The sequence below is a fragment of the Rhipicephalus sanguineus genome, chromosome 1 (assembly GCF_013339695.2).
Source record: "Rhipicephalus sanguineus isolate Rsan-2018 chromosome 1, BIME_Rsan_1.4, whole genome shotgun sequence".
Classification (NCBI taxonomy): domain Eukaryota; kingdom Metazoa; phylum Arthropoda; class Arachnida; order Ixodida; family Ixodidae; genus Rhipicephalus; species Rhipicephalus sanguineus.
Window position 1 is genome coordinate 231,918,402 of NC_051176.1, and position 18,096 is coordinate 231,936,497.

General features: G+C 43.0%; 1 protein-coding gene across 4 annotated transcripts in view; it reads left to right on the forward strand.

The window, feature by feature from the left end:
- The window catches only part of LOC119374427 (queuosine salvage protein), a 63,767-nt gene extending 49,200 nt beyond the window's left edge, over positions 1–14,567 (forward strand). For all 4 annotated transcript variants that reach the window (XM_037644519.2, XM_037644547.2, XM_037644530.2 and 1 more), the window contains exons 6-8: positions 4,325–4,510; positions 8,850–8,917; positions 14,289–14,567. In XM_037644519.2, coding sequence (XP_037500447.1) covers positions 4,325–4,510; positions 8,850–8,917; positions 14,289–14,438 — 404 coding nt within the window. In that variant the 3' untranslated portion in view covers positions 14,439–14,567. The remainder of the gene's footprint in view (positions 1–4,324; positions 4,511–8,849; positions 8,918–14,288) is intronic.
- The last annotated feature ends 3,529 nt before the right edge of the window (positions 14,568–18,096 follow it).

Consider the following 18,096-nt stretch of genomic DNA (forward strand, 5'->3'; position numbering starts at 1 on the left):
CTGTGTATAAGAGATTTCTTTTTTTGTTTGAAGGCTTCGCAGGCTTGTCCTTCGGATAAATTACGGGAGGGGGGGGCATAAATTAGGAAGAGCTGAGCATATGCCAATGTGTGTAAGCCTACTTTATTAATAGTACTACAATACATTTTTCACATAATATGACCGCCGAAAATCGTACATCTGTGTGCTGCCCCCCCCCCTCCCCAAGAAAAAAACCCCACAAGAAACAAACAAGAAAAGAGCACCAAAAGGATTAAACGTGACACACTAGTGTGTGAGCGAAAAAGGCTGCGTGAAAAAAAGACACGTTCACAAGGAAGGGTACAGGGACAAGCCTGTACTATTTCCTTGTGAACGTGTCTTTTTTTGCGCAGCCTTTTAACAGTGAAGCTGTTCAAGCTAGCCGTAATTTGTGTGGCCTATCAGAAAACTATCATCATCATGAACGGGTATGTGCCACAGAAATTGTGCTAATCCTACTACAGTAGAGCCTTGGTGACACGATCACGGCTCGTACGAATTTCGGGGTGATACGGATTTTTCTGTGGTCCCGGCCAAGGCATATTGGCCTGCAATGTAATGGAGTACGGTTGTTACGAACCGATTTTCACCTGGTGCCGTTTGATACGAACGTACGCTACCGCGCAGGCACGAACGGGTGCTGCCCGTGCTGTCGTGAGAGGCAAGGCAATCACGTGCGGTTATGCTCACCGCGCCGCCAGTTTGTGAGAACAGGCCATCAGCGGCACGTCGCAACCTTCGAGACATCCGAGACTGCGCGCGAATATTGGAGGCCTCAATCTGCCTTCATGTACCTTGGCGTTTAGATTACAGATGACGCTAAAATAGCGCGCTCTCTCTCTTTCTTTTCTTAATGCGTCGATGCGTGCTGTTGTGCTCGAGACAGCGTCACTGTACTTTGTTTACATGGGTCTGCCACGTAGATGCAAGCCATGTCTTTGCGAAGGAGCTAGGCCTAGCAACACACCTGCCAACTCTCCAATTTCCACAGGAGATTCACGAATTTTGAGCAAACCTCCTGATTGTGCGGGCACGGCCATAAATCTCTCGAAACACATCCAAAACAGCGCCGCGATAAGAAATCAATAACAACGAAGGACAGCGGTCCTAAAATTTTCTGCCGTTCAATCGCGTGTAAAGCGCTCCATATGTCATTTTCGGCGTAGCACATTGTTGTCATGCAAAAAAGCGTACTAAGATTTGGAAGGGGCTAGTAGCTGTCAAGGGTCGCAGCACACCTGCTTGATTATTTACACACACATGCACGCGCCGCATATTTACAAGTACAAGTATGATCGTTGACATCTAAAACCAATACTGGCAATCATTCAGATCTGTTCATGACGTTGCTGCGTCGCTGAGAAACAATAAATAAAAACCTCTGCAAGCATTCTTTTGTCGCATATTAATTTTCCCTGTTTTCTGGTGATACGAATTTCGGATGATACGAATATTTTTGGTAACCCCGCGAGATTCGTATCACCGAGGTTTTACTGTAGTACTCACCACTGGTCCACTAAAAATGAAGAAAGCAACTATTAGCCCAAGAAATGGCTATCATCACAGGTATGTGCCACAGAAATTGGGCAAATCCCACTACTCACCACTCGTTCACTAAGAGAGAAGAGAGAGAGAAAGCTATAGAAAGAAAGATAAAGAGAAAAAAAATCCCTGACAATTACGATGCTGCCAAATGCGAATTCTGAGCGCAGCTTCGTGTTGGGGCAACGCCAACTGAATTTGAAGTTTTGGCTATCTGCGGTTGTAGCAATGTAACTTCCGTTACATATTGCCACAGAAGCTGCCAGTGCTTGAGTTCTGTGCACACCACTCTGTGCATTGCAGGCATCGCGAACCAAGCGAAACGCCGACAGCCCCTTTAAGACAAGTGAAGCCAGCCGCAGTGCACATGCCAGCCCTGCATGCGCACGAGTTCCGACCGAGGGGCCAGTGCGCGTGACGGTGGAAGAAAGTGAGGTTAGAGGCCAGTGGCTCGCGATATCGACAAACTCCGCATTCGCTCTCTTTCGTCCTCGTTCTCTCTGTCGGTTGCACCGCCGACGTCGCTCAATGCAGGAACAGGCGCCAAACAGCTGCACTCTAATAATAGGAATAAAGGCATAAAAAGATGGAACAGCAGAAAGATATAGAAAGAGAAACGGAGAAAGAGAGAGAGAAGCAGAGAAAGAGATAGAAAGAAAAAGAAAGATCGAGAGAGAAAGAAAAAGAAAAAAAGCAGAGATAAAGAAAGGGCTGTTTATGACAGGTGCGAACACTCGGTTCTGGAGTTTAGGCATCCATGTCGTGACTAACCTAGCTAAAGCCTAGCAACAACCTAGAAACAACCAGATTAGACTTCAGAATCATCCAGTTCCACTGTTTCAAGCCTTGCGCGGCTTGGTGCAAGCTTCACCAATTTTTTTCTTTCAAATATGCATAACACACTTGGCCAACAGTGAGTTCTACTACACAAATGTGTGTTCTTTGTCTGTTTCTATATCATGCTTTCTGTTCCTAAAAAAGTGAACGCCCCGCTGCCGCTTCTTAGAATGACACATAAGCAGCCCCATCAGGTTTGCGATTTGTCATGCATCCAATCACAATACACATATTTTTCCTGAATCCTCTATTCACCATGGTTACCTAGCAAAAAATGATGAAAAACAAAAAGACAACAGCTGCCTACCCAGCCCCAACTGTCTAGTCAAAGGGGTGCCCTACCCTATATATACAAGCACTGCTTGTATTCATTAACTTGATGACTTATCCTAGTTTACCTATCCTATCCTGCGTTTTGGTGAGATCATTTGGGGATAATTGTGTCATGTATAGGAAGATAGGATGTCTCAGTGATGATTTGATGTTGGAGGCTAGTTTGCAAAAAAGTAAATTAAAAAAAAAAACGTGATGTTGCGATCAATGGGAGCCGAATGACACTCGGCCCATCAAAATCTGTTTCTATGACAACGTCGACAGATATGGCAGTTTAGGGCTGTAAGTACCGTATTAGTGGTACTGAGTGTAAAAAAGGTAGAAGAATACAAGTATTCATGTTTAGTTCTTACTTAATATCTTAGGTGGAATACACATGTAAATGCGGCATGCAACAGCGCATAGTGAGCTCTGTGTAGCCTCAGGCTCAACCTGCACAGCGTGACCCCTGAATAAAATTATTTTTGTACACGACCATGGAAAGACTTGTTATAGAATGCGCTGAAAGAATTTGGGATCTTCATTCGTAAAAAAAAAAAAGGAAATTGCCATAAATTAGTCAGAGTTCAGCGACTAGCTGCCAGGTTAAATCTTGTCACTGTCCTTCTGCTACTGAAGTATGCCGCCTTGCAAATCTTGCTGCTTTGGAATTAAGGACAATGTTTGGCCGGTTAAAATTCATATTTCTTCTTATTTGTGTAATGTTAAAATATAATAGACCTAACTTTCAGCTTTCACCACTTGAGCAGTTCCGCCACTCACACAGCATGTTGATCTCATGGATTCACACCACCAATGATGCAAAAAAGCATCTAAAAAAGAAATTTTTTTCCATGAGTAGTCTGGGAATGGAATATTGTTACAGAGTCTCTTAATTTTTCCTCGCTTAATATGTTCTTAGAGATTTAGACTCATTTATTTAGTCTAGTAAAACAATTGTATGAGTTAATTATGCTATTAAGCTGTGTAGTGCTTGCACCTGTTATTTTCTCTTTTGTTCATTTGTCAATTGTGGGAAATGTTGTCAATGCAACCATTCTTTTATCATTGAAAAGATGCACATGAAATGGTTGTTGACTATGAACTGTACTTCCATTTCTGTAATGGCCCTCATTTGGGGCTGAATAAATAAACTGTTCACATTTCAAAGGCTGTTGCTGCGCTAACCACAGAGGTCAGGGTTGTCATCACCTTCTGTGTGAAGATGAGACTAATTTTTTTTGCTGTGTTAAATTGAATGCATGATGAGTACTGTATGAATTAGGAGAAAAAGGAACATATTGTTTACATGAAATTAATCTTGCACACTCCAGGTAAAATCAGAAATTATAGTGTAAATGAATTAGAAAACGGGCAGTAATTAAAAATGTAAAAGTTGTGTTATTTGCCTGATTTTCTCCAGCATTACCAAAGGGCAAAAACTCCCTTTTTGCGTGCACATAATCTCTCAACCAAATCAGCTTGCATTATCCATATTAAATTTTGAACATGTTAGTGAAGCAGCAGTGTAAAAACCCTCTTAGTTTTTTTCGCTCTCGCAGCTAAGCATTCATGAAGCCTAACTTTGACATTTTCATGGCAACTGTTGCAGTGTCGTTCTACAAGCGGGCTCAAATACTTGTTGCCGACCTCTGGAGCTGCTTTGACGGAAAAGGCCTGGGCCATTTTGAGGATATTGGCACGCTGACAGCATTTGCCGACTACCGTGTGCCCCAAGTGCTCGCCTATTTTGGAGCTTTACAATACTCTACGCAGCTGTCTTCCTTGCTTACTGAAGGTGAACACCTGTGTTCGTTTTTCTTATTTTCACTGCAGTGCTTAACCCTTTGTGCCTCAGTGGGACACATGCGTCCCACTTTTCTGTCTGCAGAAAAAATTTTCTCCCACATTACCCGTCGCAATTAGCGCAGCACTAAGTCACTCATATCTTACCTAAGGCTTCGTTATCTCGAGCAAAATTTTTTTACCATTCTTTCGAAGGGTGGAAGTAGTGTTACGATGGCGTCGAATTTCGATCAATTTTTTATGATAACTTCTGAATTTTCCTCTTCTTCAGATAGAAAGAACCTACGAATCAAAATTCTGGATAATTTTCTCTTTTTCTGGTTTTTCAGAGAGGCGATTTTAGCTTCCAGTCAGTACGTGTTTTTGTAAATTTGCACAATAACTTGACCGATAAATGCATCGAAACAGAATCCCCTGCGAAATTGCAACGTTCATCACTTAGTGTAATTGTGGATAATGGTCTGTGGAAACATTTTCTTGATATATCATATACCTCTTGAAAAGTGGGCATATATTCAGGGACAACCGCTGTACTCGACAATTCCTACAGCCAAAGAAAAGACAGGCAAGTGGACAAAAAAGGGTTGGTGCATGCGGTGAAGTGAGCTGTACAGGAACAGGCCACAGTGCTATGATGGCTCACAAGAGGCATAAGTGCAAGTGGTGTTCTACTGCTGTAAATGAGGTGCAGACAAGGTTGAACAAAAGGGGGTTGCACAAAATGTCAGCTAATGTTGCCATTTAAAAGGCCTTTCCCATATCTCATATATGGTGGGAGCCACTTCTGAAGGTGGTTTGGGAAACAGGATTCGAGAAGCGTATTGATACCTACATGGGCGTCGACAGGATTTTGTCTTGGGAAGTGCCAACCCATGCTGCATTGTGGCAGAGGGGGAGGGGGGGAGCTCTGGTGTGGCTTGGGTGGAGGGCAAGTGCCCATTTTGCACCCCCTGCCCCGATGACCAGAATGACTAAAACGTGGAATCCGATTCTGAAATATAGCTTTTTTTTTCACAGTTATGTTTCAACAAATGGTGACCGTATGGGGTGCCCCTTGAAATAATGCTTGCCACCAGTCACGTCCGTGTAGCTTACCCTGTTCTAAATCGCATTATGCGCGAGCATAATGCAAGCACCATTTAGAAAAGTCAGATAACTATTTCCTTTCTGAAGTATAAATTACCTACTAAACTTTTAAACAAGCTCACTTATACACACTGTCAGCCTTGCCTGCCAAGTTCCTTTCTGGTGTGGGCAGCTGTCCGTTGTGGGTAGAAAGCTCATGGATTATTATTAAAGAGCCAGTAAACAGGCTTCGACTTTTTTTTTTTTATACCTCCCAAACAAGCTTGCCAATTCATGCAAAATGCTGCGGCAATCACATTTTGTGAATATCACAGCGCCGCATGCCACGCAAACACTCCATTTCGAAAAGCAATTCCTGCACCACTGTCTTGCACCACTGTCGATCCTGCACCTGACCAGTCCTTTCCGCCCTCGCAGTGACGTAATCTTGCCTATGGGCAATATTATTAACATTAGCTAGCACTGACTTCGTCGGTTCGTCCTTTGCACTACAAAATGGCACCTTGGCCCTGCAGTGATGCAGTTTTGGCTGCGCAGTCCGCATTTTCATTTTCCTATGCTGCCCTCTGCCGTTTTGGTACAGCCGAGACCAGCGGGACAAGCGGCATCGCCAGAATGAAAGCCTCTGGGCGACTTTACCAGCAGGTAAAGGGCGCATGCGTCGTGGCATATTTGTTTACCTCGCCAGTGCCTCGCACTCCTCGTACCACGCTTCTTCACCGTGCCGCTTTGACACGAGTGACACGGAGAGGAAGCCTTGCTTGGTCGTTGGCTACGCACCGATGACATATTTGCTGAAGTGTTATGTTGCTGAAGTGGGCGCAGTCACAACAAAGGGCTACAGCAACCCCTCTCCACTGCTGAAAAGGGTGGGAAGGCTGAGCAAGAAACCGAAACCAGCCGAAGCGGGTTGTTGTATACCGTGTAACTTCCTTATTACAGCACTTATTTGCAAAATTCTTGCGGCAGCTTGTTCTCAAAGTACAAATGCGCAGTTATCTCTCCATCACAAATTTTGGAACGCAGGGTTGTTTACTGGCCCTTTAAGAAAATTTTTTTTAAATATGCGTCGAAGACAGTCATGTATGGGCCGGACCACTAGCGTAAGGACCGTGTGCACGTGTGGGAGACCCCTGCCATAAATTTTGATTATGTTGTCAGCTAAGTCTGATGAAAAGCACGAGAGACCAACGAATAAGCATGATCAGCCCATTTCCTAGCTCATTACTGGTTTTCATAGTAAAAGGTGCCACATTGTAGCTAATACCACCCTGAGCCCAAGAAGGTTTAAACTGAGGCACAAAACATAAGAAACATAACATAACATTCGTCTGGAGCAGCAGCCCATCTCCACTGCTGCTTAGCCATTACTAGGGAGTTTTAGCTTGTAACGTATACTTCTTTACGTTACCGTGTTACCGGATACCGGATGGAACCTGCGTATGCGTGAACTTTTACGGAACGTAAAGGTTTACGGAACGTAAACTACTCGCCGGATAGGCTTTACGTTTATGGCCCTATTTCGCAAATCCACCTTCGTTCGTGGCTACTCGCGATATGCGCTTCGCGGAGGCTCCAGCCGCCGAGTCAAAATAAGATGAAGTGCGAGCGCCACTTACGATCACCTTATTTCAGCTGGATTACCGAGGCTAGAGCGACGTAGAATACCGAATCCGCAAACGTGAGAGGCCTAAAGACTCTGACAGGCTGGATAGGTGGCGCCATCTAGCGGGGCCAGGCGAGCACAAAATTGTTATTGCAGAAACATCGGGCATTCTACTCCCAATGTAAATGCCTTGCAGCGGTATTTTTACGAATGAGTTGCCTTTTTAATCATTTTTTTCTCCTCAAGAACACTAAGCGAAAACAAACATGTCCATGATTGTGGTTGCGTGAAGCGTCACAAGATGTCGACACCATCGCCCGGTAACCTGGTATTGCTACACCCCTTCGCTTATACCGGGATACTGCACACGCTAAAAACCTCTCTTATGATTTTGCCGCAGCGTAATTCGATATTATCTAAATTAAATGTAGTTTATATGCTGTTATCATCATCATTTAGTGGTTTGCGCAAACGTAATGGTTTATGTACGTACGTAAAGGTTTACGTTTGGGCAGCTAAAAAACTTTACTAAAAGCCGTGTTCCGGTAAAACGGTAAACGTAATCCGGTAACGGTAACGTAAAGAAGTATACGTTACAAGCTAAAACTCCCTAATGTCCTCATGGCCTATATCGGTCTTCAGTAAGCAGATTGTCACTGTTCTTGTTGTCTCGGCTTGTGTGCCTACAACCTAAAGGACAACTGACAGTGAAATATTTGTTTGTGCCTTTTTTACTGTAATTTGTATCCTTGTGTCTGGTAATGCCAAAATTGAATCGTGAATCCTCTAACGTATCGTATAATTAATGCTAGCATCGTTAATTGTGACAAATTTTAGCGTCACTTCGAAACGCTCGCCTAAAATCGTAAGAAAGTAGTGCCCCACAGCGGGGGAGCGCCTGAGGCTACATGCGCTAAATCTTTAGTGACAGTCGCAGTACAGTCGCAGTTTTCAAATCGGGGGCCCCGCACGCTGTGAAGAATGAAATGATTTGGGTGCTTTGAGCGTGTCTCCTCAGGAAAAGGAAAAGCATTCCTGGTGTAAGCAGCCAAACCACCTTCAGAACAGTCTGACAACAGAGCGAGAGGGGCGAGGAACAATAACCCTCGTCGGGTGCCAGTCATGGTATTGTGTGTGCCCCGCGAGTCTTCTGCGACGTCGATAATACTCGCTTTTCTTGTGGAATGTCACACGGGGCCTTCATCTGTGTCATACTAGTGGCGATGACGCGAGGTGCTGTCAACTCATATGAGCACTCACACTTACTTTAAAACCAAATTAAAACGCCTTAGAGGCAATGTTCGCCACTAATAATCGGCCAGAAGAGCCCATCTACACAGGACAATCAAAGAACACAAACATCTCGAGGTTTCGATTTTGGTGTCAGGGGCGCTTTAAACAAGCTCAAAGGTAGAATTTAGTTGAGTTGTGAAAACACTGAAGCCAGAACCACAACTCAGCAGCATTCAGTAGCGAATTACTGGAGCTTTGAAAAAAATGTTTTTCATGCCTTCTTTTAAATTCAGATGAGAACACACCCAGAAAATGCTTAGCTCTGTTGTGCATTGAAAGGCTTCAAATGATTTGAAATCATGTAGGCTGTGCAACTGTATTTCGGCTATAATGCCACTTCTTCCAGGATGCCTCTTGGAAAGTGGAAGCAGAGAAGAAATGGAGATCCGTGGGGCAACAATCCATGCATGTGAGGTAAGCAGGAGCTGATCATATTAAATAGAGAAGTGACAAAGCCATCATTCAATACCTGGCAAGGATTGCCGGAAAAGTTTGCAGTAGATTCTTGATAAATGAAACTCATTTAAACGGAAATGCAAGGTAAATGGAACATTGGTATCAGCTCTTGTTGGCCACCCATGGGCAAAGTGCTAACAAACCTTGATTAAATGGAACCCATCCTGTTGTGAACTTTGGTGAAGTGAAACCTAATCCGAAAGTACCATCTACCTTATCGTCATATGGCAAAGGTAAAGTGTGAGAAACATGTCAAATTGTGATGCTGTACTGAGTAAAGAAAATCCAAACTAGCAGGAAGTTGCAGGAAAGTTAACACAGCAGTGTTTCCTTCGTCAGTGTTTGGCTAGGCAGGTAGCGATCCCTGAGGAGGAAGAGAGGAAGTGTCTTTAAGGACCTAGCAGCCTTGTTGCCACTACTGCTTTGTTCACAGTGTCAGAAATAAGAAACTCCATATGATGCACTTGTTGGCTGCTTTGAAAGGATAGTGAGAAATATTGGTGGAGTTTGTGGTAAAGGCCATGATTTATTATTGAAAATGTAGATATATTACTGTTCCAGTCTGCATTACTATTACGCATTAAACAACAAGAGATGCAATTGAAAGTGTGAAGTGCTTTGAACATAAGGATTACACAGAATTGTTGGAATCCATTCACGCATATATATAACATAACCCGAAAGATTTTAGGATATTAGATGTAGGCCTTCTTTTTTTTTTGTTGGAACCACAGTATTGAAACACTTAGACACTTTTCAGGTACGTAGTGCGATTGTTAGTAATTTTTGTCTCTTTCAATAAAGGAAAATTTGGATAAATGGAGTACTGACTTCCGTCCCTTCAAGTTTTGTTTAAGATGAGTCTATTGCACACATTTGGAAATCTTATGCTGCCAAACATGAAAACTCATTACTAAGCATGCTTACAGTTGTTTTACCTCCGTACTATCTTACGCTTTATATTTTTGTTCATATAATTTGCAGTGTCTCGTGCTTGTTATGCAAACCTATGCTTTCCAGCTTGCTGATCAGAGCGTTTGACTCTGTTGCTACTCTGAAATATTGAGGTGTCGCTACCTTTTCTCTAGCGTTACATTTACTGTGTTTGTGTACATATGCATTCTATGTACTGGTATATAAGTGCAGTTCTGTAGTATGTTCTGTTGTGACGGCACGACAGAAAATAAATGAAGATTGGTGCAGACACACAGGACACAGTTCTTTCAGTCCTTTTGAGTTCTATGGTACTTAGTTTTAGAAAGAAACCTGCAAACTTCTTTTTCAGTGCGCAATTGCTCTATTGTCCTCAACTTATTGCATCACCTGGGGGATGTGCAGCTGTATTAGAATAGTCGGTGCAGTGAAATCTGTTTACTGCCTCTTTTGTTTTTCTTGTTCATAAGCTTTTTATGTGCACATGTGGCAGCTTACTTTCATGCACTGATGGTAAACATAGATACAATACCATTCCCTGACGTGATTTATGCTTGCACGAACTCATTGATTGCACTAAGCTTAATTTTTATCTCATCGATGTTTATTTGGTGTTGACAATGCAATATTTGTAGTTTCATATGATATTCACATGTTTTTCTTTAAGATATTGCAGAAAAAGTTGGGGTGTGGCTGTTATATAGAAGCATAATTTGCTTTCCTTGACTGGAGATCTCTGTACAGATGTTAACCCTTTGAGGGTCAAAGACGTACATTTACGTTACCCGCTAACATCAACAAGATGGTCAAAGACGGACATGTACATCACTACAGGAATACATGAAATTTTTTTCTTGCGCCGATGGCTCTTTGTTTTGTGTTTTATGCTTTACAACAGTGGTGTGCTGGCTAGTTTCGGTTTCGTCCTTCGGCCGGTTCCCGCTTGTTGCACCCACAAAACTGATGGCTTTCCGGTTTAGAATCTTTCAAAAGGTGACCGATTTGTTACTCTCTCGTTTATTGCTCCCCGGTATGTGATTACGTCTGTTTCCGTGCAGATGCCAAATGACACACACGATGCCGCTAGTTGCGTTTCCTTTTTTCGGGCACTCACAAAAACCGCTTCCGTCTCGTTGGCCATAAGTCGAATGATTATTATAGGTTTCGAACTTGTTTTTGCTTTCCGGATGCGCTCACAGCTACACAGTTTTCTTCAGTGCGCTCACCCACACAGTTTTCTTGCGCTATGTAAGTGCACGCCGGTTTCTCCGCCGCAAGCGACTCTAGCGGCAGTTCCTCTGAATCGACGCTCAACTGTTGAATCGGAATCTGATTCAGTAAATGTCAGCCCGTCACAGGAGGAGTTACTTACGAGTTAAGACTCAGATGTTAACGAGTGAGTGACATCTCAAAAGCGTGCACGGTAAGACGATGCTGACTGGATCAAAAGTGGCTTTTCTCCCCCAGCGTTTCCACTTAATGCCATTTCATGCACTTATTTTTGTACGTCTGTGAACTACACAGACATTTATTTCGGCGCATAATTTTTGAACAGTCGTATAGTCTGTTTTAAAATTTATCTTGCTGTTACTCACTAATAAACCATGTGTATGTAACAACACAAATGATTTTTTGTCACTTTACTGTCACCCAAAAAATTTTAGACAATTTTTTTTATTAAATAGAGTCGTCTGAAGAATTTAATTCGGCAATAAAAAAAATACCCAATGGGGAAACATATTTCGTGAAAGAAATCAACCCTCAAACAGTTAAAGCTACCTTATAGGCCTGTACACAGGTGCGGATCAAGGTTTTTCTTAAGGGAGGGTAGTGTCTGGCTGAGGTCGTAATTTATGATGATGATGATTGGACAGGTATTTACTATAATTATAGTCAGGGTTGCCAGATCCTCGAAGAGAAAAAGAGCCAGCAAATCAAGCAAAGTAGCCAGAACAGTAGCCAGCCGTTACTTTATTTTAGAGCCAGAAAAGCAGTCAAACGTGATTTCAGTTTAGCTGAATTATCACTACGTTCTGACACTTGAATATACAAAAATATACATCACAGAAATGTTTATCACATCACAATAGAGTAAAAAAAAACCAAGTGACTTCCTGGAGGAGGCATTAGGACTAGAAAATTGGCAATTATGCTGCACCGACAGTCAAGTGTACATATTCGAGTTCACTTTAGCCAGTATGCTCCGCGGCACTGTAAATGTACAGCTTGTAACACCTTTCAGACGTAGTCCAAATTTGATCCCGATGATCGCGAGGAGAAATTCGTAGGACATTCTCTTCCTTAAGTCGTTTTTCGTGAGAGCCACAGCAGAAAACACTCGTTCCGCTTCTGCGTTAGATATAGGGAGAACAAGAGTTTCAATGCGCCGTCTGCAATGTCTTGCATAGGATTAGCGCCTGATGCATTCCGGTAGGTGTATATTTTGATCCAGAATTGCATTGCTGGCATGTCGGCATTCACATCCTTAACTTGATGAAGGTGCCGAACTTGCTCCTCAATGTGATCCTCGAGGCAACCAAATACGTCTTTTGGCAAGGTTCTCAAAGCATTCATCGCATTCGGCCATAGAACAGATGACGGACTAATGGCTCTCAGCTTCCGCACCAAAGACGTAGCATTCGGAAGACGTTTCTAAAGACCAGATGCACAAGCCTTAAGAAAAGCAAAATAACATCGTTTGAGTGAGTGTTGCTCTTCAGTTGTGAGTCGTATATTGCTGACATCGTCAGTGAAGCTGCTACCAAAATTCACGTCGTCTAGGCCTAGGAAGATTGACTCAAGGTTTATTAGATCAAGGTCGCAGATGCTTGCTTTATCATGCTGTCGTAGCACAGATGGCTTTAGTATCCTTGCCACTAGGCGTTTGTAAAGCTTCTGCAGCTCTTCGAAAACGCCGAGCGGGTTTTCTTGGCATAATTAGCTGTGTATAGTTAAGTGCTGGGTGAAGTAAAAACGCGTGTGTTTTGTGTGTTTCCTAAGCGGACATACACCATAATGTGCATTGTTGTACTGTTTAGGGTGTTCAGTAAAACAAGACGTCTGTTTTATGTTGCAAAAGCTTTTATTTCATCTGTGTTAACAGATCACGCAAACAACAGCTTAGACGCATGCACGTAAGATATGCATGCAGTGCATCGCGCGCGCGCACTGTAACAAAAAAAAAAGGGTCTGTCATGTCAAACAAATAAAACAAACGTCATGGTCTAGCGCAGCAGCATCGGCAGCGCAAATATCAAACCATAATGAAAAATAAATGCAAAAACAGCAAGTAGCTTTCGCTTTGCTCAAGGCTTCTATGAGCCGCGCGCACCCACTTTTCGTCAACGATCGCCGTAAGTGGCGCCACCTGTACAGCTCAAAGCAGCAGCGCTCGAGGCGGATAGCGGCTAGAAAACCTCAACGAGTGCCCCGCTAGTTACGTTAGCATGCCTAATCTAGATGAATATGAAAGTCATGGCGGCCGTGAAGCATTTCGGGCGCACGCACTTGCTTCAGGTATACAGGTTACACAAAAGTCATTACACCGAGGAAGCCACAGCCGGCATTGTAAATGCACACTTATTTTTTCATAGTTGCACAAGCTTTTAGCGTATATTAGCTGTTGATGCCAGTGCCAGAACAGTAGCCAAAAAGTAGCCAAGTAGCCGACGTCATTTTTTTGTCGCCGCGGCCTCTTAAAAGTAGCCAATTTGACGTAAAGTAGCCAAATCTGGCAACCCTGATTATAATAGCAATAATGAATTCTTTCTCATCAAAGTGAACGTTGTAAAGGCACTGTAAGAGCTCGGAAAAACAGCTTCGTGAGTTTGTCACGTGCCATATGCTGCCGCTGTGCAAAGTATAGTGCTCACGGATTGAGACGAGACGTCAAAACTTACTGCATACACAGTTGCTCGAGATAACCATGTCATGTCGGCACAAATCTGGTCGCTAAAGGTAATGATGGCTCTGATGTAAGTGTTCTAGTGGAAATTATGACATGACATGACCTGAAGGCGGTAGAAATGAAAGTACGTCCATTGCTTAGCCCTAAATTGTCATTCTTCAATCCATGAGTACATTCTCCCTGAATTGACACATGCTTGCGTAGGTCAATATTGATGTCACCACCGAGTACAAAACATGTCAACATGCAACTGTGGCCGGATTTCTTGCTCTTTTTACCTACGAAAGTTGAAAGTTTGGCTTATTTACTGAAAGAATGTCAAAGTATGTCATTTTTTAAATAGTTTTCCATTCAATGTTTTAGGCACACTTGCGCAGGTAAGTGCGCCCCAAGCACTGAATGAAACTTGTGGGAGTGCAACCTGTATAATGGCAGGTATTTGCAGTACTGGCATCACCAATGAAGTTTTGTTTGTACTGCCTTTTGCAGCTTGTTCGAGAGGAATTGAGGAAAAAAATGCAGGCATCTGAAGAAATCAACTCAATACTGGTTGATTACTGTCTCTGGGACTACCGCAGGAAACATGCAAATGAAGTTGAGCATACACCTTTTCATCGTGTTCGGTGCATCTACTATTGAACATAATGAGGAATTGTGATTATGATTGCCATTTCTGGGATTACCACCGGCAGGCTAAGTTTGGTAATGTGCCTTTTGGCGGTGTGTGATGGATTTAACAGTAAAGGCAATGGTATGGCACTTTGTTGACATGTCAACAAACTCCTGTGTGTCAATTTCTGAGTGACTGTGTATAAATTGTACACTCTTGTGTGGACCATGTTAAACACTAGGGCACTAAAAAAAATTAGTGGACCCCGTGTAATTTGGTTGATGGGTTGTGGTGGCGGGTTGAAATGATGACAATTTCACGGCTTTGTAGTACTGTGTAATTTTTCGTGCAGCAACCAGTGCTGGAGCCTGCGAACGGTCGCGTGCTTCTGCGTGGCCACTTGCTGCGTATGAGCCCTGGAGAGATCATGCTCACCACTTACTATAAATGTGTATTAATTCTAAGTTTCCTATATATATATATATATATATATATATACCGTATACACTCGTGTAAGAGCCGCACTTTTGTGCCGTGATTTGGTGGGGTGCAGCCCTTCCACGGAAGCGTGAAATTTTTGTTCAACTTTCGATCCACGTATGGAAAAACCTATTTAATCGTGCCATATATACCTAACGATGAGATATCTGGCGTCTCGATGGGATATCAGGCGTATAGGCAGTAGTCAAAATGAATGGCGGCACAAAGGATCAATGGCGCCGGCAAGAAAGGTGAAAGCTGAAAGGTCTCCCAGATAGTGCCGCGTGCCCCAAGCTCACAGATAGCGCCGCTTGACGAAGCCGCAGGACAGCTATTGTCATCTGTCGGCTCCCACAAAATGTGCCATGCACGGGACGCGACGACGCTGCCGTTTGCTGGCGAGATTTTTTTTTTTTTTTTCAAAATTTGGTCTGCCAAGTTGGGGGGAGCGGCCCTTAGTCGAGTGTATACGGTATATATATATAAAATTTCATTTTGCTTGTCTTTACTCTTAATTTCCTTGATGTGCTTGTATGTCTGCGCTGGATCAGGAATGTATTTGCATGCGCACATGCTAGAATTCTTATTGCACATCTGGGTGAACATACTACACCGAGGCCAGTCACAGACCCGTACATTTGGGGGAACTACCTTTTTGCTCTTTATATGTCACTTTCTAGCTCGAATCCTGTCCATGTAGCGTATTCATTGTTTGCAAGAGGATGTACAACTTACAAAATCGAGAGGTTGGCAACATTCTTAGTATGTTTGCTAAAACAGTCATCCATCTGAACATATCAAAGTGAGAAGCTGGCAGAAGTGAGGGTTAATATGCCGCAAACCTGCCTGTGAAGTGTGATGTGTTCTTCACAGAGGGAATCGTGGCAGTGTGCGCCCTCTGTGGGATCTCAGACGAGACATTCAGTCACTTGGTCCTTGAAAGTATTTGTGTTTCTCCACCAGCCCACATATTGGTGCTGACTACCTTATACTGGGCATAGTGTAAGATAGGCAAAGTGAGTCAACGGAGGCTGCTGGCATGGCAAGTTCACGCTCGCAGTTCTTGGTTACCATTGCAGATGGTGCCAGCACACTGTGGGCCATGGTTGCAGGTTGTGAGCTAGGAAGCGAAGGTACGGCATGGATGTGAGCACTTGAAAAATACTAGTGGACAGCTCATTTGATTGAGCTTCGTTTTTTCAAGTATGCAGAAAAGGAACAGTGCCATGTGTTACAAATGAAATGGTTCAAGAGTCATTCTGCTTTTGGTAAGTAAATCAGCTATACTCTAGGGCGCGCTCTGTCACAATGTGTTGTGTTCGCATAGCAGTGCAAGGCTAGGATTCCTACCTAAGAAATATATTAGTGTTGCAGTTGCTGACACTTCCAGAACATATTGCAGATTAACAAAAAAAATCAAATCAGACCAGACCGCCATTCGTTGGCTGTAGTGAGAGGTCATTGGTATGCATTTTTCCGGCTAGATTTATTAAGATAAACAAGCAGGCTGATTTGGTTTCTTAGTCTTGCTGTGCCAGTACAATTTCAGAAATAGTTGAAACAAATGAACACAAATTTTATTTGAACTATTCACAGCAGTGGGCTCAGATAGATGGCAAAACTAGGAATAGTCTCAAACCCTGGGAAATGACACTGAAGGTATGATACAGGCTTGGGATATATGTGCAGAAATGTGACAAATCACTATGGCATAGTATATCATATACAATTTTCAAAGTTGTCTTTGAAGTAATAATGCAAACACAACTAAGATATGTTGTTTCTTCCTAAATACTTCTCTACGTGAGAAAAGCCTGAGCCTATATCGAAAAGGCCTTTTGCTGCACTTGGCATTTTCAGTACACAGAAATGCTCATTTTCAGTATTTAGATGCAGTTGTCTAATACGTTCCCTAATATGTAATTAAATGTGCATACAAGTACCCACAATCTATTAATACTCCTCATCCCTGGCATAATACATATTACAACTACTTGTATTTGGAGTACTGCTCATTCCTGGCATAATGAGTCATTTGTGTGAAAATTGCACATTAGACCAGCTTAGATTTTTTCTTCAGCTCTCGGTGCTGTTATTCTTCATGCCGAAAAAACTAACAACTGTGCAGCGGGAGTCAAGTTTAAAGTTTCTGTACGGGTAGTTCGGCAGTGCCAGCTGTAGCGTGACCAAATTTTCACTTGTGATGCCAAGCGCTGATGTTTTTTGCGTGCTGAAAACACAAAAATACTGGGAATGCACTTTAAAGCCAACAGGGCCTGGGCCTCACAGTTTGTGAAGAGGGCTGGCATGACAATGGCCACGGGGCCTAGCTTGTCGCGATTCCGCGGTCAGATATTATGGTACTTGAATTTGAATTCGAACTCGAATATTTGCACACACCCGAGTTTTTGCACATTTCCACAAAGAAATGTTATTTCTGCTGTCTTCTGTGAAATCGCGGAAAGCTAGGGTCTCTAGATATAGTAACACAAGATCTCTGCTGTAATATAAATTTTATATGGGTGGCACAGGGGAACAAGAAATAAAAGTTATCCATGATCTCATTCAGAGTTCACTTGTAAGCAAACTTGCTTTCAGAGTGCTTCTGAAAGCAAGTTTCTGTGGCTCAAATGAGATTAAATTCATTGGTAGTGGGGTGTAGCAGTTTTAATGTGACAGTGTTAAAGAGCCTGTGTCATAGAAATTCCGATGTCGGCAGTGTTCGCATTGGTTGTGAGTGAAAAACAGGGCATTTTCTGTGAGCAAAAAATGGCGATGGAAATAAATAAATAAATGTCATGGGTTCAAGTGGGAATTGAACTGAGGCCTTCTGCGTGGCAGTCAGGTGTTCTAAGACCACAGAGCCATGCTAGTGCTTGGAACTGCTTGGGGAAAAAACCCTGTACAGGCATCTTGCAATATTGCAAGTAGAAGGGTAGAATGACATCAGGCGTTACACTGTGTGTATTGTGCAACGAGTGGGTGGCTTAAAGGCCCAGCCATTGCAAAGCGCTCAGGCATGATTAATCATCATCAGCAACAGGATCAAGAAAGTGTGCAGCTGCATGTATTTCCTTATGGATGCGTAGTGGTTACTAAGCTGATTCACAAAATGATGGATTGTGGTGTAGTGGGCACTTTGTAACTGTGCTTGCAGTAGGCACTCTAGGAGAGTTTAAAACGGTCAGTGTTACGCGCAGAGACAGT